The 9288-nt window shown below is 37.2% G+C and overlaps 1 protein-coding gene across 3 annotated transcripts in view; it reads left to right on the top strand.

The window, feature by feature from the left end:
- Positions 1-7206, top strand: part of LOC107098952 (transmembrane protein 229b-like) — a 25060-nt gene extending 17854 nt beyond the window's left edge. For all 3 annotated transcript variants that reach the window (XM_015396856.1, XM_015396857.1, XM_015396858.1), the window contains exon 2: positions 3792-7206. In XM_015396856.1, coding sequence (XP_015252342.1) covers positions 3820-4437 — 618 coding nt within the window. In that variant the 5' untranslated portion in view covers positions 3792-3819 and the 3' untranslated portion in view covers positions 4438-7206. The remainder of the gene's footprint in view (positions 1-3791) is intronic.
- The last annotated feature ends 2082 nt before the right edge of the window (positions 7207-9288 follow it).

Genomic DNA, 9288 nt, shown 5'->3' with positions numbered 1-9288 from the left:
GGGTTTGGCTGTGAACCACCACGGTACATGCTGTAGTTCTTGGCAGGAGGGAGCCGGCAGAACCATGTCATCTGCAAAAACCAGGGAAAAGATCCCCGGACCAGACCCCCTCTGACAACCCTGTCTGAATGTAATGGGCATACTATTCTAACGTCAGCTAATATACATTTTACCAGCTGGACTTACTATATTTTGTAAAAGTACTATTAATTTGTGCTTCCATAGTCATGGTTGACACATGGATATTGTAAAACCACAGAATTTAAACAGTAGAAAGTGTGTAGAACTAATTCAGCATCAAGAATCTGTGAAAAATCTAATAATAAAGAGAAACAGAAAAACAATAAGTGGGAATGCATAAGCATTCCCACTTGTAGAACTAATTCAGCATCAAGAATCTGTGAAAAATCTAATAATAAAGAGAAACAGGGCCATGATTGTGGGAATTTCCAAAGTAACTTGACTTGCATATAGAAGTGAAAGAGACATAAACTCAGTATTCCTCTATCTAACAAATACTCCCATTTATAGCAGGCTGAACTATGAATGAATGCCCGCAGCACTTAAAAGGTATTGCTTGACCCCAGTCTGACTTTCATGGGCTGGTAGTGTTTTTCCCAGGCAGCCGGAGAAAAGATGGAATAATGGGTTTAAGGAGGTCAGTTGGTCTATTGCTGTGGCCCAGTTAATCACATGAAACCCTTGTTCCTTGTTTGGAGTAAATGTGCTAATCCCTCTGGACTTTCTCTGGGCCACAGCCAGGCTTTGAAGACAAAAAGAGACCAAAAAAGAGCTATTGTTCTTCAAACAAGCTTTTGTACTTGTAACCTCTTACTAAGGTACAAATGCACTATACAGTTATGCATAATTGTTGTTACCTTATCAGTTTCCTCTGGAGCCAGTGTGAGGTGAATTTTACAAACTGAGTGGCCTTATTAAGTAAATGTTCTTCAAATTCAACATTGCGCCATTGATATTCACCTTTGTCCTAATTTAAGACAGGGTGTATTAAGTAGAGCCACAAAGAGGCCAGACCCTGCATGAGACTTCTGATACCTGATATGGCAGCACAAAATGTTTGTCAAGCTGCAGGAGTTGGAGCCCCAGCATAGTAATGTCGGCGGTCAGATGACAAAGTTATAGGTTACATAAGAACCCCCCTCGCTGTGTAAATAGCTCAAGCTGAAGGAAGGTCGAGCAATTTCAGTGCATCCTAACCCTCCAGTCTTTAATTAAATCTGCTGATGCCTGCAGTGCTTCATTGCCTTGGCTTAATTTAAAAATGGCTTAGCACCCTCTACAATTAAATTGCTAATCCTCAAGATTTCACTGGTGATTTGGCCAGATGGCTGCTACTGGAGATGACACCAAATCTTGCTGAATTTTGGAAGCAGCGCTTTTTTGGACAGTTAACTTAGCTTAAAATGGGATGTAATGCATGGCAGTGTTTTGATACTGTAAAGTAAATATGGCCATTTTTAGAAAATCTTAATAAAGCATTTATATTGCCTTGCAAAACTATTTGTACACATTCAGATTTTAATGTTCAATTTTAGTTCTCTAGGTAACAATGAGCCTTTTTGCCTGGAGATTTTAAATTGAACATTAAAATCTGAATGCGTGCAAATAGTTTTGCAAGGCAATATAAATGCTTTATTAAGATTTTCTAAAAATTCCCATATTGCCTGGAGAATATTAAATTTTTTGCCCCATCATGAAATGGAGTTGAAGAATTATTGCTGGACTGTCATGATTTTACTAAGGTTCAGACCCAAATGCAGAAGACCAAACAGGGAGACCAGGGAAAAGGTTTAACAGGTTTTATTGAAGAGATCATTCAGAGAGAAGTGTTGCTCTGAACACTGCTCAACCCGAACTGAAAAGTTAGGGGAAGACACAGCGGTTAGTTCAGGCTCAGTGGGTAATTGGACTCGTGAACTTCGAGAAGAGGATTTGGTTGCCGACTCACGTTCCCAGAGAAGTTGTTGAATCCTTGACTCCAGTCTGTATGCTGTAGTCCCAGTGTTTGTCTGATTGCGGTGGAGGGCAGAACATGGTTTACCCAGAATGCGGTTGTTTGTAGGTGAACGGAGAAACTGACTGCCACTCAGATTTCCTTCGGTACTTGAACGCGTCGTAGTGGAGATTAATCCCTTTCTCAGTGGGAAGCTCAAACAATCTCTCTGGATCCAAACGTCCTGTTTGAACCCCAGCTCAGTTTGTAGCTCAGTTGATCCTTCCAGGGAGAGGTCCGAAAAATCCAGTTTGCAGGATGACGTCCTGCCGAGAGGCAAAGACAAAACAATGTTAAAACTCAGGTAGAAAAAAACTCAGTTTGACTCAGCAAAACTCAGCATGGCTAGAGTACCCAAAACTGGCAAACACTCTGGCATCAAGGTAGTGGCAGACAGCAGCTTAAGAACACCCAACAGGTAATGAGGCAACAAGCTGCAGGGGTGCAGGGAGGCCCAATGAGGACAGGGCACCACCTGGTGGAGGAAAAAAAGGAAAAACAGAAACAACCCAAAAAAACTGTATTCCTGACATGGACAGATCATAGTAATCCAAAATTCTTTTTGCTAAATAAACAGTATTTAATATGAGAAGCTGTCTGAGAGTGAAATCAAAAGGCAACAAACTAGACTCTCCGCAACAACTACTTTATCACAAAATGAACAGGAGTACTACAATGATCCAGCCGTTAGTAAAACAAACAAACCAGAATATAACGTCAGAGACATTTGGTAATTATATTTAATTCCCTTCAGGTCACCCAACAGGTTTTTTTTTGCTGATAAATATTGGTGCAGCTATAGTTTTATAGGAAGGTTTCCTTCATTTCTGGTGAACCATTTAGGTGTTGCTTGTAGTTTTGTCTGTGTTTCAATGGTTAAGCTGTGACAAAACGAAATACAAAACTTATATTCAGTTTGTTTGTATTATTGTTAAAAATATACCGGAGGAGAATGTCTGCCTCTCAGTCCCCTTTCTATTTCATCCCAAAGATGTTCTGTGGTTTTGAGGTTTAGGGCTCTGTGTAGGCATTTCAATCTCATCCACAGAAACTCTTTCAATCGTGTTTTATGGACCTTTCTTTGTAGACAGGTCCTGTGTCATGTCGAAAAAGGAAGGGGCGCCATCTTTAATCCATTTCCACCAGATTGTAAACATGGATTTGTCCAAAATCTCTTGGGAAGCGGGAGCCTTTATTGTCCCTTTCACTTGAAATACGGGACCAAGCCCAACTCCTGAAAAACAAACAAACCATAATCCCTGCTCCACTTAACACCACAGGTGTGCCTGCTGTGGGACTGCAAAGGGATCTTTCCGTTTGTATCTTTCACAAATGTCCAGAGAAACGGCCTGCATGCTTGATTAACTTAAATAATTATCTAAATTGGTGAGCAAATACCTTTAGCAAAATCTGATAGCATGTAATAGTGTAAAATGGTTCTGTTGATATTTAAATGCCATATGTGTTTAAGGTTTACTAACATTGAGCTTTAAAGTTTTTGTAAAATCTCTCAGGAATAATTCACACATTATTTGCTGAAATTCGTATAAAAACCAGCCATCTTTGAGACTAAGAAAGCAATAAAGTGATAGATAAATTCTGTAAACAGACCTACTGTAAGAATATTAGAAGCATTGCCATGAAGCAATGTTACAGCAAAGAAGAAAATCACCTCATACAAATGCCCTTTCTGTGTCTGTTCTTAGGTTTGCAGGAGTTGAATAAAGTGAAGCAAGATTTTCAAATGATAATTTCTGATCTCTGTTTGTGATTTCAGGTCCAGTGCATAGAATTAAGAAATCTGAATGAAACCCACGAGAGAAACGATGGTAGCCTTAGAAACGCCGAGGGAGCCAGCCCCTCTCACGGCCCTCTCACGCTGGTACCTCTACGCCATCCATGGCTATTTCTGTGAAGTGATGTTCACGGCTGCCTGGGAGTTTGTAGTAAACTGCAACTGGAAGTTCCCCGGCGTGACCAGCGTTTGGGCCTTCTTCATCTACGGCACCTGTATCCTCATTGTAGAGTGGATGTACTTGAAGTTGCGCAACCGCTGCCCTGTACTGCTGCGCTGCATCATTTACACATTATGGACCTACCTGTGGGAGTTTGGGACTGGGCTGCTTCTGCGGCAGTTTAACGCCTGCCCCTGGGACTACTCCGATTTCCACTACAACTTCATGGGGTTGATTACGGCAGAGTATGCCGTGCCGTGGTTCTGCGCCTCCTTCATGGTGGAGCGTTTTGTCATCTGCAAAACCCTGCGGCTACGCTTTCATGAAGGGCCGGAGGACGGCTGGTCGACCCCTCAGCATGACTCCGGAGGTGGACGAGATGTCGGAGAATCCTTGGAGGGCAACAGGCAAAGAGAACAAAGGAGGGGAAGTGGCTTTAGTACAAATGGCTACCTTAAAGTTGATTGAGCCATGGTGCAGGGGACCTAGACCTGTCACTGATACTTTTTCATATGCAATTCCCACCCTTTATTACATGGGACACAGAGAGACAGCTCTAAAGAATGGGTTAGTGAGCTTATAGGAAGCTAGAAAATAAAGATCTAAGTAGGGCTTCTAATTCCAGACCATCAGTTCTGTTCTCATTACATCCACCCATTTCACCGGGGCTCCCTACCAAGGCTAGGTTCTTGAATGATCTGGATGACACATTAAATCTCCTTGTTATAGTTTGGATTTTGTATTTAAAAAAGCACTTATGCAGAGATCAGTCTTATTATTCCAAGAAAAGAATAATAAAAAACCAAAACAGTATTTCTGCTTTTCAAGTATGCATCAATCTATGAAGCAGCAACTGCTTTGCTCCATAGACATTTTAAATTTAAGTAATGCACTCATGGAGTATCATCTCATAATGTGACGCTGGCATTTCTTAAAATTTAAAGGAACGTTCCAATGTGTAATATTAAAGACAATCTTTGGAGTAAATATGCAATATGATATCCATAGATGTAGTCATCAATACTGAAGGATGTTTGTTCTATTTTGTCACCATCGTACTGTAATAAGTAGTTTATTATAGGTATGCACAATTAGAAAATGTATTGTTTGAATTAATCAAGAATTAGGAAATGCAATTGCTGCTGCAAGCTTTCCCAAACTTTCTTTTTAGTACACCAAAGAGCAGGGCCTCTACATGCCTCCAACTGAGCAATCTTCACATACATGCAGATGCATATTCTACTCAGTAGGGTTACTAAGTTACCGATTTACTAATTATTTATTTACAAATTCTTAGCAAAACACGTGTTTCTTTAAAAAAAAAATTATTTTAACTCCTTAAATCCATTGGTCTACAGACTATCAGGATATCCGCAGCACGTTAGAGCCTCTTATTTGTTCCCTTGTAGTACTAATGACTCCAATAGATACAGATAAATCCAGATATTTAGATATGCTTTATAAATAGATACAGTTTTTCTTTTAATTGTCTGGTATTAAATTTAGATTAAGGTTTTCTTTTAGATGTTTTTAAATGGCCAATCCAAAACATAAACATTGTTAACCTTCTTTATAGCTAATTTGATGTTCAGTAACCAAACAAATCTGTTTGTCCCCATCGTTAAACTTCCTGGATGACTTCTTGACTGTAGTTGGGATTTTTTTTCTCAAACTTTCCATCTCTCCTTTTTCCTTAAAATAATGTATTTGACTAGAGACAACGTTTCTATTAAGTTGTTCTGTATTTATCCAATGAGAACAATTTCAAAAAGTTGAAGCAAGAATGTTTAGTCTGACTTAACATCAGATGGTAAGAGTTTGTCTGGTACCAGAAGTGATACAAGCAGTTCTGGTATCACATCGGGTTGCATTTGGTTCAAAGCTTCAGTTTTGTATTGGTATAATTTTATAAAGTTATTGCAGGGGTCTCCCTACATCCAATCCTTGAAATATACTGTCCAAAAGTTTATGGATGCATCCGTGCTTCAACAAACCTCAACAAAACGATTGGCTCATTAGCAGGACTTCTCAGGACTGGATGGCATGCAGAGGAAATAACCAATCATTAGATTCAGCTGTGATTCAGGAATAAAGGCTGCAAGGCAATAGAGGATTAGGATCTTACTCTATTTATAAGGAACATACCTGAATTTCCTGATTTATTTATCCCTATTTGGGTCAGTTGACCAATAAAAGAGTAAAGCTCATGAGTCACCAAATTGTTCCATTCCTGTCTTACAGGTCATATGTTGATTTTTCTCTGAGTTCGTCTGTTACCACATGAAAAAACATCCCGTTGGTTAAAAAGTAAAAGCTGAATATCTCGTTGAATAAGAAATACTATAAATAATGTTGACGTGTAAGAAACTGCTGACTCATGTCTTAGTAGCCTAAATGGGGATCAGAACCAAATACGTATGAAATCACAGGTAAAAGGAATTTTTTGGAAAACTTTTCAAAATATGATTAAATCCTACAAAAGATTAAAATATTTCTAATCACTCCTTGTCTATATTAATACACAAAAGCAATTAGCTGTGAAAAAAGATAAAAGTATGCGGTTCTGGCATTAGTTCTAAGGTGATGCGTATGAAATGGTTTTCTTGCATTATAAAGTGGATGTAGGAGCAGGGAAAATTGACATGTAGCCTTCAGTTTACTGTTAACAATGTATGTTTGTCTTTTGTTTTACATTGCACCAAACTAGCACACTTAATGTAAACATTAGTATGTTGTGCAACAGAAAAAATTGTCCCTGTGAAACAGGGTGGTTGCTCCATAGCAAGGAAGCAATAAAGCAGACATCCAAGGATGCACACGAACACACTTTGGTGAATGTTTATTTGGCTGCATTTTTATCCTCAGGCTGCCATTAAATTCTGCAAAGACCTTTAAGAATGTATCCATCTGCAAGAAGCAGACTTTCACCATGGAAAATACTACACATGGTTATTTGAAGTAAATAAAAAAAAATGCATGGAAAGACTTTAAGTCCCTTTACTAAGAGTTTAATCAATAAACATAACGTAAACCTTACTGCTGCATGTGGGAATAGAATGACGGGCAGGTTGTCAGTTATCAGTATGGATCTGCAGTTTTCTCCCTAAAGCATGTTGAAGTGTCCTTGGGCCACATGTTGAACCAATAACTATATGTAAGCAGGTCATGGCTTTGCATGGCTGCTTTTCCACTGTGTTTTCTGTGTATTATGAACATATATGTGTGTTTTCTAGTTACTAAAGTAGACACATACCAATTTCTTCTACTAACCATGTTCTAAAAACTAAGTCACAATCATAAAAAAAGCCTCATTATAATTTTTTTTTTCATATNAGTTAATAAAGTGGAAGCATACCAATTTCTTCTACTAACCATGTTCTAAAAACTAAGTCACAATCATAAAAAAAGCCTCATTATAATTTTTTTTTTCATATTTATTTAAAATCATGTTTTTTTTTTTATCTCTGCATTCTCTGTTTATGTGGCTAAATTACAAATTCAATTTCTTTCATTAAATAATAGCAAAGGCTATTCTAAAAAAAAAAGAAAAAAAAAAACTCACAAAAATGAATGGCCAGTGCCTTGCTAAATAATTCACATTTTCTGCTAATTCTGCTTTTTTTTTTTTGCATTTTATTTAGTGTTTATAAAGTAAAACCAAACAGAAGGTAGCTACATTTGTGCCAACTGCAAAGAAATCAATGATTGCACTAATTTTTTGAAGCTTCTTTAAAAAAATACACCTTTAAATGTGTGGTAGCTGTGTGTGTTTAACCCATTTTACACCGACACAAAAACATTGGAGGTTGTCCGTGTGAAACCATATATTAGTAGAAATCCAGGTGTTCTCTGAAGGCTTAAGATCATTGTTTAATTTTCCCTCAACTTCCCTCTTTTTTAGATATTCACCTGTAAAAACCACGTGTTTCCACCACTTAAAATCCTATTAAAGTAGGTTTGGAGCTACTCAAGTACAAAGCATGTTAGATAAATGACTCCTCACTACATCTGTTCCTGTAAAAAAAAGGACTGGGAACCAACATATAATACTGAAATCTGTTAGAGACTAAAAACATTAGAGCAGAATCTAGATAACTAAAAAAACTTAGTAATGGTTCAAAAGTTCTTAGTGATAGAACCATCTCTGGTATGGATGTTTAAATATTAATGGTAATGTCTGCCCTTATAGTAGCTGAGAAGAGCAGAAAGCAACTATACATTTGAGGTGCATTGCTGCCACCCAGTGGCTGGTTAATGTGTTGCACTTTTCACCCTTGTATACATTTTTCATTAGGCTAAAAGCAATACTATCAATGTTATTATTACCTTTTAGTGAACATCTCTGTTTAATTCATTTGCAGTAAATGTCTTAACAACTTTCTAACCTAAATGCACTCACTGCAATATATGTGTGTGAAGCAGTATATGTGAGTCATACAGAGACACCATGTGAGCATTTGCATGAAGTAATTGTTGACAGGAATCTGGATCTATGTTATTATTATTATCATTTCTTTTAATGTGCATGTCTAAAACAGCTCCACCAAACTCTAGATTGACCTGACTGACCCTCACATTGATTTTAGAAATCTCTGTACTATATAATAGGTCTTTGAGGATAAAAGTGAAAAATGTATTGTTTTTTTTAATGTGTGTGGGTGTGAGAACTGTGAAATGTGTAACACTTTTTATATTATTTCTTGATAAATCATCGCTGTTGAACCCTAATAGATTAAAAATGTCCTCCATGCGTTTTTGTCTGCGTGTTTTTTTTGGGTAACATTTGATGAAAATGTGGATAATGTCATACTTATGAAGTTTGATCAAATGAATGCAACAAATTCCTGCTGGTCAGCATTTTCAAACCATGTCGAGTATTCATAATGTTTTGTATTGTTATTGTTGTTTTTGTTTTGTTTTTTTATATAGAATCTCTTTTTATGATGAAAATTGTATTTTTTTTTAAATATAATATTAACCGCACATTACTTAAATCATGTTGCAGGGAAAAAAAGTCTAACTTTTGAGGTTCAAAATAAATAAAGCCAAAATGTACCCACACAAAATTTATAGGGACAGGTTATCCTTAAATGCATGTTTGCTGGAGACAAACTCCACCTGCAGAGTATTTAAAATAACTTTTAAATAAAATAACTTTTTTGTCAATCACCAATAAACATATTTTGTTTGGTCAGAGCAGGGAGCCATATTTGAAAGCAAAACACCACTGCACAAGTGGCTTACTTTATTTTCATCAGAAATAAATATCTTCAGGAAACACAGAGTACATGTCAGACTTTATATTACTTTAGCGATAGT

This window comes from Cyprinodon variegatus, unplaced genomic scaffold (assembly GCF_000732505.1).
Source record: "Cyprinodon variegatus isolate N-32 unplaced genomic scaffold, C_variegatus-1.0 Scaffold825, whole genome shotgun sequence".
Taxonomy (NCBI): domain Eukaryota; kingdom Metazoa; phylum Chordata; class Actinopteri; order Cyprinodontiformes; family Cyprinodontidae; genus Cyprinodon; species Cyprinodon variegatus.
The sequence above is the reverse complement of the archived record's forward strand: the minus strand, read 5'-3'. Positions and strand labels throughout refer to the sequence as shown.